This window comes from Beta vulgaris, chromosome 8 (genome assembly GCF_026745355.1).
Source record: "Beta vulgaris subsp. vulgaris cultivar EL10 chromosome 8, EL10.2, whole genome shotgun sequence".
In the NCBI taxonomy this organism is placed as follows: domain Eukaryota; kingdom Viridiplantae; phylum Streptophyta; class Magnoliopsida; order Caryophyllales; family Amaranthaceae; genus Beta; species Beta vulgaris.
This window is the reverse complement of record NC_079209.1, coordinates 13561480-13586660: the sequence shown is the minus strand read 5'-3', so window position 1 is coordinate 13586660 and position 25181 is coordinate 13561480. Positions and strand designations below refer to the sequence as shown.

Sequence of the window (25181 nt, the reverse complement as noted above, 5' to 3'; positions counted from 1 at the left end):
TCACTTAGCAAGAGTCAATGCCTGACTGAGCCTGATGACTTGAAGCGAATGAGTAGCATACATTATGCTTCGGCTCTAGGATCTATCATCTATGCCATGATAAGTACTCGACCAGATGTTGCATATGCCTTGAGCATGTGTAGCAAGTTCTAAACAAATCTAGGAGAAGCACACTAGACTGTAGCTAAGAGCATCCTTAAGTACTCAAGGAGAACTAAAGAAATGTTCTTAGTCTATGGAGGAGAAAGTGGGTTGGTTCTTAAAGGTTATACTGATGCGAGCTTTCAAACTGACATAAACGATTACCGCTCTCAGTCAGGGTACGTCTTTTGTCTAAATGGAGGAGTAGTGAGATGGAAGAGCTCAAATCAAAGCACTGTAGCAGACTGTACGACATAATCAGAATATTTAGCAGCGGTTGAAGCAGGTATGGAAGCAGTTTGGAGAAAGAGATTCTTGATAGACTGGATATCCTACCTAGTGCTCTAGAGGGGATTCAGTTGTTCAGTGATAAGAATGGCGCTATTACACAAGCAAAAAAACGAGATCATATAACAAATTCAAGCATGTAATTAGTAAATATCACCATATTCGAGAGATAGTTGTCAAAAAGGATGTCAAAATTTGCAAACTTCACACGAATGAGAATGTGGTTGATCCACTCCCTAAACCACTATCTAAATCAAAGCATCAGTGTCATGCTATGGTATAGGCTTGAAGAAAATGTTAGAATGGCTTTAGATTGTATTTTGTTTAGATAAACTTGTTGCAATGTAGAGTAATGGTTTTGAGGTTTTATGTTTATGAGAAATAAAGTTTCATCTTATTTAATTTTGGTTTAGTATCAAATAAAATGTCCAAAATATTTTTCGTATTCAATGCTTTTGTGAACTATGTGATTTGATGAATGAAACATCAAAAGTGAACTGAATTCATAAAATATTCGAGTTCCTAATCTAAGTCATTAAATTGGACATAATTGACTTTATTAAAGGATTAGCATATAAGATTTATTGATAACACCGTTTAATGGGCTATGGGAACATGGAGATGTTTAGTCAATAAAATGTATATGTATAGTTGATGTATGATCGAACAAAGCTACTTAGAAGTTTCTATAACTTCGTAAGTATATTAGTGGATTCCTAAGACATGAGTGGAACACTACTTGGCTTAATGATTTGTATAACTTTGATGCTGTCAAACGTCATGCCATAACATGGGACTATAAAGGCAACATTCGGGTTGTGCTAAGAGTTGAGCGGGAGTTTTGGTTCCCACAAGATTCGGGTTGTCACGTAATATTAACTCCAAGAAAATAAGAGCCCTTCTTCCTTCCATCTGAATTGGTGGACCAAGTAAAGGAATCTCAGTTGCGGTTCTATCTCTGGATCTTGATGAGCTTTGCGAAAATCATGCATCAAAGGAATTATTCTATACTATTATGTGATCCTTGATTATATATGCATGAGATCCTATTTTAAGTGTTTATGAATATGATTTATGAATTTCGCTTATAGTACTTATAATCCTATAGACTAGTCTTGCAAGAGTTAGTTTATCTTTAATGAGGCTGATGCCGTTCCAAAGTCTTAGGAACTTTGTCTTCAAGACTGTTTCTTATAAAATTCCTTAACAGATGCCTATTGCAGATAAAGAGCTCAACCGTGATACCCTACCAGGTGAAGTGTGCTTGTTTGAATACTGTTATAGTAAGTTTTGGTGTACCATGCTCATGGTTTACCCAAGATTATTTTTTGCTCATTGTTAATTTGAAATTTTCAAAATAAACAAACTCATACCGATTTCTATTCACTTTTGCTCTTCGCCTAAATGAAGAAACTTTTTCAAATGGGCTAATACTTCTAATCAGTTGAGAAAATGAATAAACACTTTTGTCACAACGAGCAAACTTTTTTGCTTGCTCTTTTTCCCAAATAAGCTTAAGTGCTTGCTCACATTGAAATTGTAATATTGATTTCAAATGTGAAACTAATTGATGAATTGAACTCTAAAACTTCACTGTTTGTTTTTCCCATTGATATAGCCCAACTTTCTCAAATCATATTTTACAATTCATTGATTTGATTGGCCACCAAGAGAGAGAAATCATGAAAGAGAGAGAGATTTGGAGGTTAGAAACATTGGAGGGGAGATAAATATTAAGGTAAAAGAAACAAGCAATGGAGGTAAGAGAAATAAAACTTTTTATTGATTCTTAAATCATCTTTTGCATTATCGATAATTAATTATGCCCTTAAGGAATTTCGAAAACTCTAATATTGACTAGGAAATTTGAAATTCCTCCATAGGCGCCATTAATAATGAAACTCGGAGCTCTAATATTTATGTTTTTCATTCATTAATTTCAATGAAGGTTGCAAACATGGAGGAAAAAGATAATCAATGTAGAAAAATTTGGAGGTGAGAATCAATTGAGGAGAGAAAACAATGAAGGAGAGTGAAATTTGGAGGCAAGAGAAACACTGAATAAGAGGAAAAAAGAAGAGAGAAAAAGAAGTGCTTAGAAATGAGTAAAATGTTGCACAATTGGAGAACTTATTACAGAATATATATAATTACCCATCGGCGTTTCTTGAGTATGGTAAACTTGGATGTACCATGCATGTGCTCATGTACCTCTAGTGGTCTATTTCTACATCGAGTCTCTTTTATTTCTTTAGTGTTTCGAGATCTAGTTGTTGCAAGTGATCTGCCGCTAGCTCCGTCGATGTCAAAGAAAATAATCTCATCTATATAAACTCCCTCTTGTTTTTTTTTTTTTTTTTTTTTTTTTTTTTTTTTTAATGTTTTTAGTTGGAATCTTTTTTAGACTAATAAAAAGTCAAACTAGGAACATTAAAAGAAAACGAGAGAGGGAGTAATGAATTTTATGTATACTTAGATAGACGAAAGAATTTTATGTATACTTAGATAAAACGAAAGGATCTTCGGATCTTCGCCATATAAATGACTTTTAAGAAGGAGTAAGATGAATTTCGTCTACAATAGTATACATATAACATGTCAAGATTTATGTAGTTAAGATATAGATAAAATTATGAACTTTCTCTCCTTTTTTATATTTATATTTTGACTTTTACGTTAATTTGTTGGCACACAACTTTGATAATTACTATATTTAGTTATTAATTGGTACGTATTTAAATAAATTAATATCTCAAAGCTGTAAATAGAGACAAATCTAATGATATTTCAGAAAATAATACTATTTGTTTTATATATTACTCCCTCCGTTTCCTAAAGATATTCCTTGTTACTGCTCTTACAGATACCAAGGAGGATCCATTTGTGTGGGTGTGTGGTGGATAAAGTAGGAGAGAGAAAGGGGTTAAGATAAATAAACAAATAAAAATGGGTTAAAGTAGGAGTTAGAAAGGGAGTAAAATTGAATTAATAATGTAATGGTGGACCGTATGATAGAGACATGAGAGGGTAACAAGGAAAAAAGAATTTCAAATAAAGAATAAAGTAAAAGAGAGAAAATCTTTTGAAAACGCACTTAAACCAAAAAAAAAGGAAGATTTTTAGGAAACGGAAAAATTATTTGAAAAAATATAAGTCAAAGTAATTATAATTTAAGATAGGAAAAATTATAGTCAATATAAGTCAGAAGCAGTTATGTGGCAACTTACTCAACACATCAAACAGTCCAAAAGAATATTTATATAAGACTATTACTTATAATCATACTGAATCATGTCACATTATAATATGCCCCCTCCCTTTGAATACAAGGTACCCATCAATAAAGATAACATTAAATAATTAAAGAACCAACTTTTAAAAAAACAATTTCTACCCAAAAAGTGAAGATAGATTAGATTAAATTTGTATTAAATGAAATTCCCTTTCTAATCAACCCCCTCCTCCAAAATGTCAACCATATTCCGGTATATAAGTACCATATTCCCTATTGTACCAATATGGTCCATATTTTTCTACACTCCTCTATAGTATCTTATAACTCAAAACACTTGTACATCAAATTCAAACCAAAGTGATATATTAAGTGAAAGAAAGCTAAGGCTTTGCTATTGTACAGCATGGGAGAAGAGTTTCAAGGTGGAGTTTGTGGCACATGGTGGAATCCACCGCATAGTTTATTCTCCGGCGGCGTATCGTCACCGTGTTCGGTGGCTCAACTTGGTGGTGGCTTTGATATGGGCAGCTTTGGGTGGCCAAATGAAGTTATAAAAGGCAGCAAGTTTAATAATAATAATAACAATAACAATAATAATCCAACTTTTGATAACTTAATCTTTCCAGATCAAATGGATTCTTCACTTGATATTTTAGGCTTTGGCCTTTCACCCACTTCCTCAACTACTGATTGGAATCATCAAAATCTGCTGTAAGTAACTTTGAATTTTTATTTCTTTTAGGGTCTATATTTTGAAAAAATTAAATAAATGTTTTGAGTTCATGATGATCATCTTGTTATAATAAACTTATTAATTAATTATGGCTGTTGTGTACGCAGTTGTAACACTGGAAATAATGAGGGAAACTTTGATTCCATATTACAAGATAATTTGAATAATACAAGATTAAGTTCTTATGGGATGGAAGCAAATTCGCAAAATATTATGAATTCCAGCAATTTTACTAGCCAAGATGCATCACCACCCATGGCGTTAACTGCTTCTAGTAATAGCTCAGGTGATTCAAGTACAATCACAAGCGAAGGCGGTCTAGCAACGAGCTTTCCTATGAGTTCTTCAGCTTCATACTTGATTCAATCCTTGTTTGATGACTGTGATGAGGCTCAAGTACTACATGAGCCACAATCGGCGATACCTCAGTATCAGCTCATCAGTAACCCTTCAAACTATGCTTCTTTGGATACAAGTTGCGAAATCATATCATCTAATGCTTGGGTTGAAACAAGTGTTGGTAACACACATCCTTCTCTTCCTTCTCAACAACATATACTACAAAGTAACAAGCTTAATAATGGAGGGATGAGCGCGTTGATTCATGATCATGGACAAGTGTTTAGTGGTCAATACTCTCCAACAACTCTTAATAACATTCGAGCTAGCTTGTTGAATTCCTTGCAATCAAGATCTCGAGGTCCTTCTTTCAACCAGAAATCACACTCTTCTACTAGCTTACCTAACAAGGTAAACATACGCATATCAATATATTTAATTTGTACATAAGCTATATGTGCTTATTATATATAGAGAAGCTAATTGAGCCGCTGATGCTGTATTGATCGTTCTATTTATTAGAAGAATATACTTCATTTTCTTATCTATAATCAATTTGAATATAGCCTTGAAAGGTTTAATCTTCCTTCTAGGTTTACCTACTTCAAAACAAAAGAAAAATTATTGTGTTATAATTCTATATTTTAAAACTAGGGTTTCTATGTAAGTTCAACTTACCTTATATTTTGATATGAATTTTAACTAATAGGTGAACAATAATGAAGAGCCTCGTCGCGAGTCTAAGAATAACACTAGCAACAATGATCAACCCCAAGCTAAGAGGCCGCGGATTGAGACTCCATCTCCCTTGCCAACGTTTAAGGTATATATATGCTCAAATAGATTCAAATTTCAAGTTAGTTCACATAAATGTTAATTTTGCTTCCAATATATGGAGGGAGATGCTAACTTTGTTGTTTGATCACCAGGTCCGGAAAGAGAAGCTAGGGGATCGGATAACTGCGCTTCAACAACTAGTTTCACCTTTTGGAAAGGTATACTAACTTTATGCATGATTTATAACATTCTTATTCTCAAATATCATTCCAAAGTATATTATAAAAATTGCTTACTGAGGCTAATTTTGAAACATTATAATCCTGTTTTATAGACTGATACTGCATCGGTTCTACATGAAGCCATTGAATACATCAAGTTTCTCCATGATCAAGTTCATGTAAGTATCATCTCTATATTATTACATAATTAATTGCAGTATTTTCTACTCTATTCCCTAACAAATGGACCAACTATACGTATATATATTGCATAGTATAAGGAAATAATGTAATTAAGGATTGTTTTGATTATCATTTTCAGGTTCTAAGCACTCCATATTTGAAAGGTGGAAATCCAATGCAACAACAGGTAACAAACAAAGCCTTGTTGTTTGTTTCTGATTAATCTAACATTTTAATGGTCAAGTTATTTAAATACAAATGGATAGAGTCATTATAGGAGGAAAATTAGCCAGATCAGGGGCCAGCTGAAAGGAAGATAGAGTAGGAGGGAGGCATATGTTTGCGCCAAGATTAATAAGAAATTACCAATAATTCTTCATAATTATACACGGTTTCTAACATATATTGTGGTTTTTATAAACCTGCTAGTCTATACAAATATATTAAAAGGTGTGCGAAAACAAGAAACTGTGCCACATGGCACTTTCCTTATGGAGTTTTTAGTCCATGTAATCCATGTACAATTAAAAAAAATAAGAAATTGCATAGTATAGTGTTTGATCTCGAGACGTCAAGTACATAAACTAAAGTTTTAACCACTAGACTAAGTTGTATTAAGTGTTATTATCATAAAGTATTATATTAATAAATAATTTTTTTCTCACCCGGGGCTTAGCCCGGGCCTAATAACTAGTTATAAATAAAATCGATGCAACTTTAGCTAATTTATTTTAAAACAAATATTTGGAGAATTATAGCCACCGCATAGACCTAGAAAATAAGTAATTAATTAGATTGTTTCCACAAGCAAAGCTTTGATTATTAGAGCTACTTAATTATATCATCCGCCTTTGTTTTGCATCATGGCCTAAACTGTTGAAAAAAAATATATTCATGCATGTAATCATACTACAAAGCAAAGCAAATTTTTTGATTTTAAATTCACCACAAGGGTTCAAAATATTATTTTGTATTATCTCTCACTTAAAGCATCAATATTTATCTAAAAACTGAAAATATTAATAATGTACATTTTTTTTGTGAGCACAACCCTTAAAGGTACTACTGATTTTAGAATTAAGAGATTATTCCTATAATTTTGCTTTAACTATTTTCCTTTCAGTATATTGAAATAGAAATGAGGAATATTAATCATTTCTTATTTCGAAATATGTTCTACAAATTTCAAATGTCTAAATTATAAGTGCATTGAAAAGAGTACCTTTTCTTATAAAAGAAAACAAGGTGAATTAGAAGGGATGAGTGCAAATCATTATCAAAATGGATCCATTGAACTTCATTTATTATATTCAAGATTGTGTGAGATAATAATAAAAATAAATGCAATCTTAATTAACTTTTCATTACATACTTCTCAATTCTCATAGTATAATAAATCAAATGGATAATTTAAATTGGTATTGCTATCATAGTCATAAGATAACAATTAGAATATTATATATAAATCTACAATACTTGTACATATTGAGACTTACCAAAAAAGTACATATCGTTTTATGTCATCAAAACATATATTTGATGACATAAAACAATATGTAAGTTTTTGGACACAAATTCATTTCTATTACCACCATTTATGACCAATTACCAAACATACCGTTAAAACTATGTATATTTAATATCTTTTATTGCAATTATGAATTGATTGTCTTCTTACAGGATTGTGATAAATTGAAGGATAATCAGGAAGAATGCAAACAAGAACTAAGAAGTAGAGGGCTATGTCTTGTACCTATATCAAGCACCTACCCAGTTGCTCAAGAGACCCCAGTTGATTTTTGGACACCTACATTTGGAGGAACAACAACAACATTCAGGTAGCTACTAGCAAGGTTCATTAGTATATAGGGTGAAATCATGAAACTCAATTGATACCCTTCTCAACCACAAGTGTCCAAAAACAAATACTACTATTGTCAATATCAATATCATCATATTTTGTAGCATAAAAAAATGGGTAAAAATCATGACTTTCAACTCCAAAAAAAAAAAAAATAGAATAAAAAAAATACCATATGGTATGGCAGCTGCCACATCTTGCTTTAGGTTGGATAATTCTTGGATCAAAGCAAGAGGCAAAACAAAAACAAAAAAAAAGAAAGAAAAAAAAAAAGGAAGAGGAGAGAGAAAAAGAGGAAAGGGAAGAGACCCTTGAAAAGAAATATATGACAAGCAAATGTTTGGTCCACTATTATAGGAATAATGATGTATGTAGGGCACAAGAAAATAGTTAGGGGCAAGTGTGGTTGTTTTTCTTTTTTGCTTTCTAATTTTTTTTCTTCTTCTTATGTTTAGTTAAGTACTTTAATTTGGTTGTAATAATAGAGGGGTTAGGAGCAGGAACAAGTGCTAAATTTAGCTGGAAGATTTTAGTTTATTAGAATTATTAGGGTAAGAGAGATTATTGTACTTTGTTATAGAGATATCGCTGAATTTAGCATAATATGTTCCTGCTTCCTTCCTGCTCATCTCCATCTGTGTAAAAGGAATATTTAGTTTTGTGCTATGTATCAATTCAAGCACCCCTTCTTCCTGCTGCATGCAAAAAAAAAAAGAGAAGTTTTTTCAAGTGAACTGGGTTTTTTGGTTATATGCAGCTTTGCTGAATTATAGTGATAATTTATAGTCATCAAATTATTGTACGTTCATCATTCCTGCAAGGTCAATTGTAGCGTTATTTCAAAATCTAACAAGTTAAGTAAGAACGTACCTATAAACAAATTAAACCTTTAACTATTACTATTTTAGTAAGATGCAATTGTTTGAATATCATAAAATATTAATTCTATATGATAATCATGTATTCATAATTGTTGGATTATATATGTGATTTGGTTATTTATAGTCATCAAATCTATTGTTGTACGTTCATCGTTCGTGCATGATAAGCTGCTACATTATTTTAAAATCTTACACGTTAAGTAAGGAGGTACATTTAAAATATCAACCATTAACTATTAATATTTTAGGAAAGATGACAACATTTCAAATTTCATAGAATATTACTTCGAGTATATTCCAAATTATAATTCCAGGCATAAGGAATATAGTAATTTAAACAAAAATATATTGATCATATACAATGACGTGAGTTAAAAATGAAAGTACAAGCTAGAAAAATTAAACGAGTATCTTCTAAGTGAATAATAACAAATTAAATATGATGGAAATTGTGTCATAAGTGATCACTAAGCTGAAATGCTTGGGATTTTTCTGCTGATATGTTTGGAATGTTCTGGTGAAGTGAGACTTATTAGATGGATTCCCTATTCCTGATATTAGGGGAATTTTATAAAAATGTATGAAAGTCTTCATATGCATGTGGAAGTAAGCATACAAAAGATGAGCTACTGAGTTAGATTAGTATTGTTGGCATTATCAAACTTGTACATTATATAATAATGATTTCTTTATTAGAAGAAGCGTCCGCATGTGAATCAAAATTCTTGAAAAGACTATTAGAATGGACGAAAACTCATCTTTGGTTATCTGATTGTTCAACTTTTTCGTTTTTGAGTTTGTTTGTTTAAATTAAGTAATGAACAATAGAAATGATAGAACATATTGATCATATTATACGGCACAATCATGCTCTCTTCACTAATCATATCTTCCATACAAATATATTTAAAGACGTGTGTGATAATGTATATATGCCACATGACACCTTTGTTACTCCATTAGAATTGTTCAATGTGTACATAAGTCATGTCAATTCACAAAAGCGAAATTAGCTTGCAACAAGATTTGAACCCATGACTTCTTGTTATTATTTATGACACAATTACCATCTCAACCAACTTTTAATCATGCTTTGAGTGTCCACATTAATATATTTTAATGGGAATGAAAAAAATACATATCAAGGACGGAAAACAATATCAACCCGAGACAACCCCTGGACACTAATACTAGTTAAAGTACATAGGACGTAGTAATATGAAATAGAAACACAAATTTAATATATTCGCAGGTTCCATATATATAAAGTTGAGATCAAATAAGAAATATCTTATAATGAAAAGAGTGAGAAGGAATCTTAATCCTTAAATGATAATAACCCATGGCCTGTTCTCTTCGGCATAAAACAGCTGAACTGAACTGAACTGAACTGATTGGAGCTGAACTGAACTGAATTGAACTGATTGGAGCTGAACTGAACTGAACTAAACTGAACTAAACTAAACTGAACTGGATTGAAGTGAACTGAACTAAACTGAACTAAATTGAATTGAATTGAATTGAATTGAATTGAATTGAATTGAATTAAATTAAATTGAATTAAATTGAATGTAATAAATATATAAATAATATTTAAACAATAATAATATGAATATTAAATAACTATTATAATGATAGGTAGTAATAATGAATAATAATAATAATAATAGTATTTTGGATATTTTTAAATGATAGTTATAAATAAATAATATTAATAATTATAAAATAATAATAATAATAATAATTAATGATAATAATGATAATTAATAATAATTATTTTATATTACTTGTCTTAATATATTAATACTTGATGATGATATATAATAACAATAATATCTAAGAAGTAAATTAATATTATTATTTTAATAATTAAATTTAATAATATAATAATATTTAGTAATAAAAATAATGATTGGGTTGGACTGCGAAAATTACATCATAAATCGTCTTGACGCGATTTGATTGGTTTATGGGCTAAAAAACGTGGGTTTATTTGTGTTTTGACCTAAACCATGTTCCTCCTAATAATAATAGTAATAATAATGAGTAAAGCTATAATAAACAAAATAATATATAGAAACAACAACAACAAAACAACAACAACAACAACAACAACAACAACCAAACAACAACAACAACAACAACAACAACAACAACAACAACAACAACAAACAACAAAACAATAATAATAATAATAATAATAATAATAATAATAATAATAATAATAATAATAATAATAATAATAATAATAATAATACTTAATAGAAATGATATAAAAATAAATAATAATAATAATAGTAATAATAATAATAAGAGTAATTAGTAAAATAAATTATACCAACATAATAATAATATTTAACAAAATGGTTATAAAAGAATGGAGCTGAGCTGAACTGAACTGAACTGAACTGATCAACTGATTAGAGCTGAACTGAACTGATTGGAGCTGAATTGAACTGAACTCAACTGAACTGATTGGAGCTGAATTGAAAATAAGCTGGGGAGAACAGGCCCCCAATGGCTATAATTTCCCTTGAAATAAGACCAATTAAGTTTCTAAATTGGGGAAAAAAACCAAGTTGTTGCTTGCCTGCTTCTTCTTCCTTTGAATATGTACTTCCAATCTTCCATGGCAACCTCCATCACTTTTTCTCTCCTAAATATTTGAAACCAGATCTCTTACTCTCTCCTCAACCTCCATTTCTCCCACAAAAGAAGCTTCAATATCACTTCAAAACGACGACCTTGTCGCCTCACTTCTTTTCACTCTTTCTCCTCCGATTCTTTCTTTATTTCGTCCTATCATCGCTTTTCGCTAGACTTCTTGACGGAATCTCCCTCATAGGAAAATGATTCGACGCCGATGCGCTTTTCGATAAACTCCACACTCACTCAAAACAACATCGATTCTCTCTCCTCGAAGTTCGACAACCTTATATATATGCATAGTTAGTTCAAATATTAAGCACATTTAGTTCAAATATTATGCATATTCAGTTAAAAAATTATGAATATTTGGAATGTCGTACTCCAATAAAGTGGAGTGTTTTCTTTTCAATTATCTTATGCACATTTAGCTAAGACATATACACATTTAGCTTAAATATTTATACACATTCAATTAAAAATTTATGCATATTCAAATAAAGAAACAAATGAAAAGGTATACCTGTACCTAGTGAAATATATTAAACACAGGGTGATATTTGATAGCACATTTAATTAAGTTATTATACACCTTCTTTTCTCCCAATTCCTTTATAAAATAATTCGTTAATTCCCTTCAATTCTTTTTGACAAAAAAATCTAATAAGATTTCATATAATGATAGTTTTGTTATTATTTATGATGAGAATTTATAGTCATTACGTTAAAGAATACTACAATATCTCTTGTAAGAACCAAGGATGTCTTTGCTTAGTGGTTAAGATCGAGGTGTTGTGAACGATAGGTCACATGTTCGAACCCCCCTTCCCTTCTTTGTACTTTGTGCAGCCCTCGTGATTCATATGGATGAAAAGAAACGTCTCTTTTAAGAAGATTTAAAGGGAAAGACAAAAGTATATAGATACCTAGCTCCCTACTTCTAATGAAGCATATGCCAAAGACTCATCATGACTTATAATTTCAGTAGTTAAGTTATTATGTGGATATTAATAGTTATTTTAATAGAGCTTATATAGACAATATGCTGAGCAGTACGTGATCGCTTAGTGGTGTTGACATCACTTCTGATACCATAGATTTTGAAATCGAGTCTCACCCTTTATAAAGAGAGATTCTCAATTCCTCCCCCCTACTTAAAAGGGAATTCATCTTACCTTTAATATATATATATATATATATATATATATAATATATAAAATATATATATATAATATATATAATATATAATATATAGGCAAGATCACATGAGAATGCTCCTTACATGAGAAATGAGAATGAATCTCAACCACACGATCGGTTTAGTTAGTTACAACACTTATTCATTAGAGTTATGTCCCTCTAAAAAATTTGAATTAAAAAAAAATTGTTTTTTTTTGAATTTTGTTTTCAAATATTTTGTTTTGGAGTTACATCACTTTTTCATTAGAGTTACATCACTTATTCATAGGAGTTATAGCGTGTAAAATTCATTCTCATTTCTCATATAAGTATACATTCTCATATGAACTCAATATATATATATATATATAATATATATAATATATATAATATATATATATATATATATATATATATATAATATATATAAATATATATAATATAATATGGGACAATATCCTACTTTTTTTAAAAAAAAATTATATGATACGAGATAGTGGAGTATCTTCATCTATTTAAAAGACAGAGTTAGACCCTAATTTCTTGATAGTTTAGGTGAGATGTAATATAATGACTCAGTTGGAGTATATTACAATTAGCAAAATATTTTGCCATCATAATAACATTGAAGTACTTGCTTTTATTTGTGTGCATGCAAATAAAGCCACTTTTCTCTCACCTAGGTTGTTGTAGTAGAATTATGATGAGTAATGAATTTTCATAAAAAAAAAAAAAGGCTTGATTTAGAAGAAAACAACTAAAATGACATTCAAGATTGAAGTACTTTAACAGTTAAAGAGTAGTGCTTTTATTGACTGGTATATTCTCTTGCCTCATGCATGCTGGCTTCATTTTTTTAAATGAAAATCATCTCTAAGATATGATCAGAGCTTTCAGCCTTTCACATTGATGCATCAGTAGACATAAAAAGACATACCTATACCAAATTCGTTAATAAAGAATCAGGACAGGTAGCCCTTGAGTGCCTCCAAATCAAAGTCAATTCCTTTTCTTTTTGAAGTAATTAGGGTAAAAAAATAAAGAATCTAAGGCATCATTGTGATGTTACTAAAGATTGTATAAACTTTAATAATGAAAGAGTAAATCTTTGAATTCTTTATTAAAAAAAATTATTTTTGCTTTTTTGGGTTACCTTCTCTTTTTCTGGCTTATCAAAGGCTAAAACTTTGTTGTCTTCTATTAGAAGTTTTCCCCATCTAAAAGGGAAATTTCTTTTTGGAACTTCCCCACGAATTCTACATAAGATTTCTGTAGACATCCTTGAAGGGAGGATTAAAGTAATTCATGTTGTTTGGCTTGCTATCAAACTATTATATACCACCTCCGTATTTTTTTAGTCGCATCATTTGCTTTTGTGATACTATTCATCAATCAATTTTGTTAAATTATCTCGCATCAATATATAAGAAAAAACATAATTAAGTAGGGCTTTGTTAGATTCGTCTCAATGTGAGGGTTCCAAATATCAAATTTTTATAATTTTTACTCACACCTAATAAGAGATATTAATGTTCAAAGAAACGTCTTGACCAATGTAAAAAAGCAAATGTTACAACTAAAAGAATACAGAGATAGTAGAAGAGTGGGATGGTTAAAGTAATAATCCCTATGTACAATCAAGTTATATTGCACGCAGAAACTTAGTGACCATAGCATTGTTTAACCCTACTCTATATACAAAGGTATTGTATTCAGTATCTTGTTTGTTCTACATAGAATCGGTTGACACAATGATTTACATACCTAATAAAACTCTCATGTTTCTAGATTGCATAAAAGTTTGATTTTATAAAATTATAGGCAAAATTGGATAGAATAACACCATTGATCAAATGCGCACAACATCATAGCTTTTTAGGTGGTGCAATGCCTGCCACAACTTATAGGGGGTGGGTGTGGCCGAGAGAAAACTTAGAAAGTTGAAGGTTACAACGTAGAACAAAAAAATTAAGGGTACAACATGGAATTTAAAAGAACATAAGGGTACCACATTGAAAAGCCCTAATTCAATTCTATTTTCATTGTTGTTCGTATTATTATTTTCGTGTTTAGGTTTTGCATTACTGACTAATGAAATAAATCTTAAATGACACAAAATAATATATCTGGTTCTCCCAAAACCCGATTAATTAGTTCAATGCTCTTTTGCGCAAATTGCAAGATGAAATAACTTATCTGATGAGCCTAAAATCGGATCAGTTTTTGTAAGTTGATCCAGTTTTTAGGACCACTGTATTAGTCATTCTCTTATTTGAAGATCACTACATCCCAAACTGCAACACAATCTCTCATTTTATCCCTCTTAACTTTCTTCTCTCCTCTTTTCTCTTATTCACCCACTCCCCACTAACCATAAACCCTATAATATCTCTTTTTCTTTCCTCTCATCCTCTCTCATCGGTCTTCCTCTCTCACCTCTCCCACAAACCCTAGGTCTCATCTTCGCTATTCTCGACAAACATTAACCACCAACAGACCACCTTCTCCCTCAAACTCTCTCATCACTCACCACCACCACCTTCTCCCTCAAACTCTCTCATGACTCACCACCACCCACTAGGGAAAAAAAAAGGAAGGGCTGCGCAGGAAGGGCTGTGCTTTTTTTAAAAAGCGCAGCCCTACACAACGGAAGGGCTGCACTTTTTTAACTTAGTAGGGCTGCGCTTTTAGGAAAAGCGCAACCCTTCTCACACTCAGAAGGGCTGCGCTTTTTTTCAAGCGCAGCCCTACTAAGTGAAGGGCATCGCTTTTCTTCAAAGGCGCAACCCTTCTGTTATGTAGGGCTGCGCTTTTGAAGAAAAACGCAGTCCTTCTTAAAAAAATTTGAAATAAAAAATTTGCGGGCTTCAAATATATTATCCCTCCTTCTCTCTTCTCTCTCACGTCTCTCCTCCCTTTTCCTCGTTCTCTCTCCTCTCTCACGTTCCTCCTCCCTTTTCTCCTTCTCTCTCATCCTCTCTTCTCTCTCAAAAACTCTCATAAACGCGACAAAAGCCTGAAATGATTTGCATTAATCATGCCGACGGAGTCCGATTGCCCATTGTGATACCTTTTCGGAAGCGGAACGGGCCAACGAGTCAAACTCACCGCTATGCCGTGACGTATAGGCTTTTTAAGCCATTCGAGTTCGTTTAAGGCTCGAAATAGGCATTTTAAATATTTCCGAATTTCATTATTTCCTTAATTATGTATTAGGGTTTTGTTTTACGTATTTAAACATTATTAGGTCAACGTTTTGAGGTAGTTTTTGTATTTTCAGATCTATAATTTGATTAATGTTCTTGTATTTTCAGATTTATAATTTCTTCTTTTCTGTATATTAGTTTTTGTTCCTTTTATTTATTTTCGTTTCGTTCTTTTTTTTTGTTTTGGGTTTAGTTGCATTGTAGATCTATAATTTCTTCTCTTCTGTATATTTGGGTTTAGTTGCATTGTAGATCTATAATTTCTTCTCTGCTGTAGTTTCTTCTCTTCTGGATTTGGATGGTTTACTTTAAAGTTTAATGTTAAAATTCAGAAAATGTGAGATTAATATATGAGTAAAAAAATGTCAAAAAAAAAAAATTATTATTTTTTATTTTTTTTGGTAGGAAGGGTTGCGCTTGAAAAGCGCAGCCCTACTTAAAAAGTGAAGGGCTGCTATTGAAAGGACTGCTGTCAAAAAGCGCAGCCCTAAGGGCCTTTTTTAGCGCAACCCTTCCTTATTTTTCCACTAGTGACCATCTCCCTCCATAGTTTTTCCACTCACCAACACCAACCACCACCACCTTCTCCCTCCGTGGTTTTGTCGCTAAAGCCGTCGAGCTCTGGTCTTGGCCTCACTGACCCACTCATCTTCCCGAACACGAACATATCCACCTTGTTCTCTTCTCCGCGTGCACAACTACTATTGTTCTTGATGTTATTGATGTTGCTTACTTTTTCTCCTCTTGTTCTATGAGGTGTTCTTGTGATTGTGTAAGTGATTTGGCTTAAGTAGAAGCAGTTTGTAATTTTAATGACTTATTGATATTAATTTAGATTGTCGATTAATTTTTTATCTATGGTTTGAGATTGTTTATATCATTTGATATTAATACATGTTTTTAAGGTCATCGATAGAATTGTTGATTTTAGGGTTTATTTATAGAATGATTTTTGTAATTTTCACTAGTGGAAAAAAACCTTATATGTCACTTAGTATCAGATGCGGTTTTTGTGAAATCGCAACCGAAAATCAACCAAAAAATGGGTGGGAAATTTGGCAAACAAAATTTGATGCGGTCCAAAAAAACCGCATCAGATTTAAAATATGATGCGGTTTTTCATGAACTTGATGCGGTTCATGGGACCGCATCCGAAAATCCATTCCTAAATTACTTCCCTCCCAACAAAAACCTCGCGTTTCACATTTATTTCTTTGTCCCTCAAAAAACTTACTCACTACACTCTTAGTCTTGCGCCACTGCCACTACCCCAGATCCACACCACTGCCCAAACTCGACGCACTACCACACCACACCAGCAACCGCCTCAGTCTTGCGCACCACCACCAACGTCAGCCACTTACGCACCTGAAGTTTCCACCACTAGCTGGGCTTTCATCACTACTGCCCTAGCTTCGTGCCACCACTGCTGCTCCCCAGCTTCGCTTCTCCTCCTCCCCTCCCTAAACAACTAGATTATTCATCCTCCACCTTTTCCTAGTTAGGTAACTAAAATTTCATAACTTTTGTTGCAATCTCATAAATTTATAATTCATTGATTGTAATTTTATGAATAATTCTTAGTGAAATTAGGTCATATAATAGTTAGAGGGTTTAAATTTTATTGATTTGAGTTAATTTAATTTTACTTTAAGTAGTTAGTTTGATTTATAGGTTAAAAAAACTAGGTCTTTGTTGTAGGACGAATATGGTTGTTATTTTTGTAGTTTAGTTTAGTTTAGTTTAGTTTAGTTTAGTTTAGTTTAGTTTATTTTGGTTTTGTTTTTTGTTTTGTTTAGTTTAGTTTAGTTTAGTTTAGTTTAGTTTAGTTTATTTTGGTTTTGTTTTGTTTAGTTTAGTTTAGTTTAGTTTAGGTTAGTTTAGTTTAGTTTAGTTTAGTTTAGTTTAGTTTAGTTTAGTTTAGTTTAGTTTAGTTTAGTTTAGTTTAGTTTAGTTTAGTTTAGTTTAGTTTAGTTTAGTTTAGTTTAGTTTAATTTAGTTTAGTTTAGTTTAGTTTAGTTTAGTTTAGTTTAGTTTAGTTTATTTTAGTTTAGTTTAGTTTAGTTTAGTTTAGTTTAGTTTAGTTTAGTTTAGTTTAGTTTAGTTTAGTTTAGTTTAGTTTAGTTTAGTTTAGTTTAGTTTAGTTTAGTTTAGTTTAGTTTAGTTTAGTTTAGTTTAGTTTAGTTTAGTTTAGTTTTGTTTGATTTGGTAATTTATACTAATTTTAACTTTAAAATTTGTTGTTGATTATTGAAGCTAGCTAGTGACAGAGTGCTAGTGACGGAGTGTTGAGTTCGATTTTCCTATTTACAATCTTGATATTGGTATGTTATCGCTCATATTTAACTTTCTTTAATTTCATATTAGTAAATTGGTTTATATGTGCAAATTTGTAAATATGTATCGTAGAATTAAGATTACATGTAAAATGCTTTGTTGTTCAAAAACCTATGTATATATGCATCATCATATCATTTGCCTAGATACCCGTTCGAGACTTACTCATTAGGAGTAAGTCTTGAATAGTCCCCGTTTGGAACTATTCTTAGATGTTTAATCTTACTTAGGTGGTGAATGTATGTTTTTATTTCGATTCTATAGAGGAAAATCTTGGCTCGTCGTTTCCCTACTTTTGTTCTTTGGGTACATATGTAGATAAAAGTAACTATATATCTACATCATGTAATTGGTGAACTATAGGGAAATGCTGCCTAATTTTCCGTAGAATCGAAAAGAAGATGTACATTCACTAGTGAGATTAGACATCTAAGGTTGGGTTAGGTTGGAGTGATAAGGACCCTTGGAAAGCATGCCTAATTTCATTAAATTTATATCATTCATAAACTCTAATCATGTAATGAAGTTCGTAATTGACATGAGGTATTTGTTGCTCGTGTTTAATTAGAGGTCTGTTTGAAATGAATATTACATGGATGTATGGTAGTCGTGACACGAGTGAATTCGTGGATGGGGTCTTTGAATTTTGTGATGTTGCATTAAGTCATCAGGCTGCAACGAGAAGTGAGGGATTTATTGTCCTTGTGTTGATTGTGGTAATGTGGGCATGGTTAGTAACATTGGGACGCTAGGGGATCATATCTTTCGTCGTGAGTTTAGGCAAGACTACCATGTATGGGTTTGGCACGGTGGGGAGGGTATATATGATGGTGGGAATGTCATTGTTAACTATGTGCATGAAAGAGGTGAGTTTGATGTCATTGACAATGACAAGAACCTCGTAGACGAATATGAGAATATTGAAATAGAGGATGATGATGATGATAGGGACCATATCGAGGATATGATGGAGGGGGTGGATGATCATGCTGGCAAACGGCCTCGTATTTTTGAGTGCATGGCCGAGGCGTTTCGGAAATCGTTGTATCTCGGTTGTACGAGGTACACCAAGCTGACGGCCGTGATAACACTCTTTAATATCAAGACGCAAGTCGGTATAAGTGACTCTGCTTTCACTTTCTTGTTGCAAGCATTTGGTGATATGTTGTCGGACGACCATGAGCTACCCAAGTCGAACTACTATGCTAAGAAACTGATGTGTCCCTTCGGTTTGGAGTACTAGAGAATACATGCTTGTCCAAACGATTATGTGCTATATCGAAATGAATATAATCTGGATGAGTGTCCTCGATGTGGGAAGTCGCCTTACAGGCGTGTATGGGTTGGTGATAAGAAAGGGCCTCCAGCAAAGGTGATGTGGTAATCGGGCTTCGGAAAAAGAAGTCTATTATGTGGAAACTTCCATATTGGAGGGATCTAGAGGTTAGACATTGTCTCGACGTCATGCACATAGAGAAAAATGTATGTGACGCCATTCTTGGTACACTTATGAATATTCCACATAAGACAAAGGATAGCAAATGAGTGCAATTGTACCTGGAAAGTGAGGGTCTTCGACCAGAGCTATGGGCTCAAAAGAGGGACACTAAGAAAAGAAAGAAAAAAGAGAAAGTGTCTGGCAAAGAAAAAGGAATGGGAAAAAAAGAGGAAATTGAGGAAGGGTTGGTTGCAAGAATTGAAGGAAAGCGAAAGAAAAAGCTCATTGATGATGATATGAACTATTTGCCTCCGGCTTGTTACACTCTATCTAGAGCTGATAAACGCCTTTTTTTTTGCGAGTCTTTGTACAACATTAAGGTTCCATCAGGGTACTCATCGAACGTGAAAAGATTTGTTACCTTAGACGGTGACTTGAAGCTATCGAGTATGAAGTCTCACGATTGTCATGTAATGATGCAAGTATTTTACCGATTGCAATTCGAGAGATATTGCCGAAACACGTGAGATATACCATAACAAAGTTGTGTTCCTTTTTCAATACTATATGTAGCAAAACATTACAACCGTCGAAACTTAATGCTCACCAGGCTGGCGTAATAGAGACTTTGTGCAAGTTTGAGATGTATTTCCCACCTGCTTTCTTCGACATTATGGTCCATTTGATTGTACATCTAGTTCGAGAGATTATGCATTTTGGTCCGGTGTTTTTGAGGTGGTGTTATCCCATTGAGAGACATATGGGCTCTTTGAAAGGTAAAGTAAGGAATCCAGCGCAACCAGAAGGAATTATTATTCAGGGGATTGTGAGTGAAGAGGTCGGTAATTTTGTGGCCGAGTTCTTAATTAATGTTGACCCTATTGGACTTCCTACATATCGGCACGAGGGCAGACTCGAGGGTAAAGGTACACTTGGCAAAATGATTGTCCCTCCTGTTGAAATGCGCATACAAGCACACTTATTTGTATTACAGCATATGGTACAGGTCCATCCCTACTTGGATGAGCATATGGAGGAGTTGCGTGATGAGAATCCAGGTAAAGGGACTAGAGCGTTGATGCAGTTGCATAATAAGATGTTTATTGATTGGTTCCATAACTGATTAATGCGTAAAGTAGATTCCACTGTTTCATAAACTCTTAAGTGGCTAGCATTTGGTCCTCGAGAAGTTGTGCTCTCCTATGAGGGTTATGATGTTAATGGATATACGTTTTGGACAGATCATCAAGATAAAAAATCGAGATCTTTGGAGAATAGTGACGTTTCAGTAGAGGCATCATCTACACAGTATGCAAGTGCCAAAGACAAGTCTCCTATTGATGCTACATTGTTATACTATGGGCGGGTTGAAGATATTTGGGAGCTTGACTACTCTGGTTTCACGGTCTGCTCATTTCAATGCAAGTGGGTTGATTTTAACCGGCGCTACAGAAGAAAAGATGACCCTTGTGGAAATGCACAATCACGAAGTGAACGAGCAACAGTCCATGCCATCATCAGTCTGTGGACAATGATCACTTGGCGGTTAGTATAGTCTCCATCACTCCCGGTTACGAAAACCTTGCTCTCCCATTGCCTAACCCGTCGATGGATAGAAATGTCTTGACCGACGCTCATGGTGGTTATGTGTTGTGGCCATCGGCATGGGTGAGGTTTTCAGACGAGGTAAAATGAAGCAACTAAAGTCTTCATTCATATTGATATATTTAATTCATATCTATTAAGTATCAACTAAGTAAGTTGAATGTTATATCGTTTCAATCAATACGTTTTGGAGAGAATAAAGAAACCTAAGAAAATCAAGGCAGACTCACCTCCTCTAGAAAAGGCGAAGGAAAAGGAGGGTTCAAGCAAGCCAAAGAATGCGATTCCGGGAAAGGAAGCAAGTCTCCAAAGGTTCAAGTCACCAACAAAACCCTCCTAAAGATACTTGGATTGAGTCATCAATGCTTCAATGTCTCACTAAGGCATGCTCATGGCTACATACAAATATGCGTGATATGCCGGATGATACACTTGTGGAGGTTAGGTTGGGTACCATGGAATTTAACTACCACGAGGAAGCATCGACATGGGTTTCCAAGGATGATGTGAACGAGTTCAATTGCTGAGAGATGTTGAATGTTTTAATTCAAGCATTCATGAGGTATAACATTTATACTTATGAAATATATGAACTTTCTTTGCAATATCTAATAATATATCTATGTTATGTATATGGTTGTGCTTTAAATTGAAGATTACTCTAAGAGTCTCCTTGTGAACGCGATCAGTTTGGGTGGTTATGTCCAAATTTCATCCGAGCTGACAATTGTTTGCAAAACACAGCTGAGGTTAAGGAGTATATATGGCTATGTCTCCAAATAGCTAAGCGTGCACAAAATAAGTTCATATTTACCCCTTGCTTTGAAGAGTATAGTTTTGAACTTTTATATCCATTTTTAGCACGTAATAAATCAAGCACTCACATGATTGCTTCCTAGCTTTATTTTGTGATTTTTCCTTCAAACAACACAGTATATCAGTTTGATTCTTCAGCTCAAGATCCACCACGATCCTTACTCCTCAAATCATGCATGAATAGGTATGTTTGTTAATTAATTAAAATGCTTATTATTATTAGCACAACACGTTTCACTAATTTCTTCCTTTGTCCACTTCTCACATGAAATAAACATAACTAAAACTGTTTGAAGAAGGTTGAAGAACACGAAAAGTTCCTCAGTGGAAAACAATGAATAAGGTAACTCATATTATTTTTCTACTTCCTTCTTTCACAAAAAATAAACATGTATGTTTCTTACATGATTTTTTAATGTAATTCTATAATTAGTGTGCTCAACAACTAAGGGGAACCGAGTGTGGCTACAATGTCATGAGGTTCATGTTCGATATAGCCTCAAGTTGCAAGGAAGTCGGAGAAGGTATTATACATAACAACCCATTTTTGCCTTTTCAGACCTATTTTGGCCTTTGAAGTTCAATTTACATAGTTTTCCAAATTTAGCTCCATGTTAGGATATATATAGTACTAATAGCAACTTATATAACCATTAGAGTCAAGAAAAACCATTCTCATGCTTTGAAACCCAATTTGGGTAAATGAAGGTCATTTAGGGTCGATATTAGATTTTCATGTTGATTTTCCCTAATTCCTGCATTTAGTCACATGTTAGAATATATATAATACTAATAGCAACATATATAACTAGTAGAGTCAAGAAAAACAATTTCTCATGCTTTGAAATCCAATTTGGGTAAATGAAGGTCATTCAGGGCCGATATTAGATTTTCATGTTCATTTTCCTTAATTCCCGCATTTAGTCACATGTTAGAACATGTATATCTATAATAACAACATATTTAACCATTAGAGTCAAGTATAGTCCACTCATGTGCTCTCAATCCATTTTGGGTAGATAAATGTCATTTTGCGTAACTGAAGGTCTTTTCAGACCTATTTTGGCCTTTCAACTTCAATTTACATAGTTCTCCATATTTAGCCACATGTTAGGACACATATAGTACTAACAGAAACATATATAACCACTAGAGTCAAGAAAAAATATTTCTCATGCTTTGGAACCCAATTTGGGTAAATGAAGGTCATTTAGGGTCGGTATTAGATTTTCTTGTCCATTCTCCTTAGTTCCCACATTTAGTCACATGTTAGGACATATATATTACTAATAGCAACATATATAACCATTAGAGTCAACAAAAACCATTTCTCATGCTTTGAACCCCAATTTGGGTAATGAAGGTCATTTGGGCCGATATTAGATTTTCTTGTCCATTCTCCTTAATTCCCGCATTTAGTCACATGTTAGGACATATATAGTACTAATAGCAACATATATAACCATCAGGGTCACGAAAAAAACTATTTCTCATGCTTTGAAACCCAGTTTGGGTAAATGAAGGTCATTTAGGGCCGATATTAGATTTTCATGTTCATTCTCCTTAATTCCCGCATTTAGTCAGATGTTAGGTTATATATAGTACTAATAGCAATATATATAACCATTAGAGTAAAGAAAAACCATTTCTTATGCTTTGAAACCCAATTTGGGTATATGAAGGTCATTTAGGACCGATATTAGACTTTCATGTTCATTTTCCTTAATTATCGCATTTAGTCACATCCTAGAACATGTATAGATATAATAACAACATATTTAACCATTAGAGTCAAGTTAAATCATTTTTCATGCTTTGAAACCCAATTTGGGTAAGTTTAGGCCATTTCGGGCCGATTTTTGACTTGTTAGCACAACTTTCATCAACCTCCCGCACTTATTCTCATTATTGACTTGTTATGTGTGGTTCTTTATGTTTGTTTTATAAGATATTTATCAAGGGAAAGCCAAGGGAGGATTCTTTCACCACCTCCGAGATAAACGAGGTTCAGGATTTGCTAGCACGCTACCTTACCGACATTTGCATGTGAGGATGATGTCGCGGCTTTGAGCTTCTTTGTTAGGATTATGTTACTAGCTACTTACACTATATATGTTTATTTTTGATTTTAGTACTTATGTAAAACTTCATTTGTAGTACATTCTCAAAATATTATATATAATAATATCATTTTGAGTACTTTATACGACGTTTGCGTGAGACGTTTTCCAATTATGGTAGGTTTAGATATAAGCTATATATATATATATATATATATATATATATATATATATATATATATATATATATATATATATATATATATATATATATATATATATATATATATATAAACCGCATCAGTTTGCTCCCAAAGGATGAAGGAAACTTGGCGCGCGCGCCAAGATAATAATCTGATGCGGTTTTCCCTAGGACCCGCATCAGATTATCGTTTTCTGACCGCATCATAAAACATTAGTGAGTTGCTGCGACCCCACCTGATGCGGACTAAAACAGCATAAGAAAGGCCAGTTTTGACCGCATCAGGTGGGGTTTTTTCCACTAGTATTCTTTGTAGTTTCACAAGTTAATTTTTTTTGTAATTTTTGAATCTACTGTTAAAGATTGTTTATTTTATTTGATATTAATTTTGCGTTTTTGTTGATCCTCTAGTTAATCTACTTTGTATAGGGGGCGTTTGGTTCGTTAAGAGGAAAGGAAAATAGTACGAGAAAGGGTTACAAGGAGAATGGACTGGGTTTTGCTTTGGTTAAAAATGTTGTTTGGTTAGTAAAATCAAAAAGAATGGAAAATTATTATTATTAATAAATAATAATAATAAAAAATAATTATAACAATAATAATAACAATAATAATATAAATAATAGTAACTATAATAATAAAAATAATAATATAAATAATAATAACAAATAATAAAAATAGATAATAATAATAATAATAATAATAATAATAATAATAATAATAAATATTAATAATATAATAGTAATAAATAATAATGATAATAATAATAAAAAAAATAATAATTGAGGTTATTGACTTTTAAGTAGTTCTAAGCCCTCTCTCAAGGGTGCATAAAACATATTTAAGCCACTCTCATGGTCTCAAACATGCATCCAAGTGATAAGCACAATGTCAACTTATAAAACCCTCACTCAAATCTTACTCTCATGATCTATTAAACAAGATAATAGTATAAATGTCAACCTTAATCTCCTCTCTCAATTTGACTAGTGCATCAATAAACAAACATCCAAGTAATCAATTAGAACGCGTG

The 25181-nt window shown here is 32.6% G+C and overlaps 1 protein-coding gene across 1 annotated transcript; it reads left to right on the top strand.

The window, feature by feature from the left end:
• The first annotated feature begins 3811 nt into the window (after positions 1–3811).
• Positions 3812–8460, top strand: LOC104883024 (transcription factor bHLH112). Its single transcript, XM_010667464.4, has 7 exons — positions 3812–4375; positions 4505–5147; positions 5446–5559; positions 5666–5731; positions 5848–5913; positions 6057–6104; positions 7598–8460. The coding sequence occupies exons 1-7, from the start codon at positions 4068–4070 to the stop codon at positions 7757–7759; spliced, it is 1407 nt and encodes a 468-aa protein (XP_010665766.2). The 5' UTR covers positions 3812–4067; the 3' UTR covers positions 7760–8460.
• Positions 8461–25181: the final 16721 nt, after the last annotated feature.

Coding starts and splice junctions, on each gene's coding strand:
- LOC104883024 (XM_010667464.4), top strand. CDS start 4,068: ATGGGAGAAGAGTTTCAAGGTGGAGTTTGTGGCACATGGTGGAATCCA. Junction 4,376..4,504: donor TGGAATCATCAAAATCTGCT/GTAAGTAACTTT, acceptor TTGTGTACGCAG/TTGTAACACTGGAAATAATG. Junction 5,560..5,665: donor CTCCCTTGCCAACGTTTAAG/GTATATATATGC, acceptor TTTGATCACCAG/GTCCGGAAAGAGAAGCTAGG.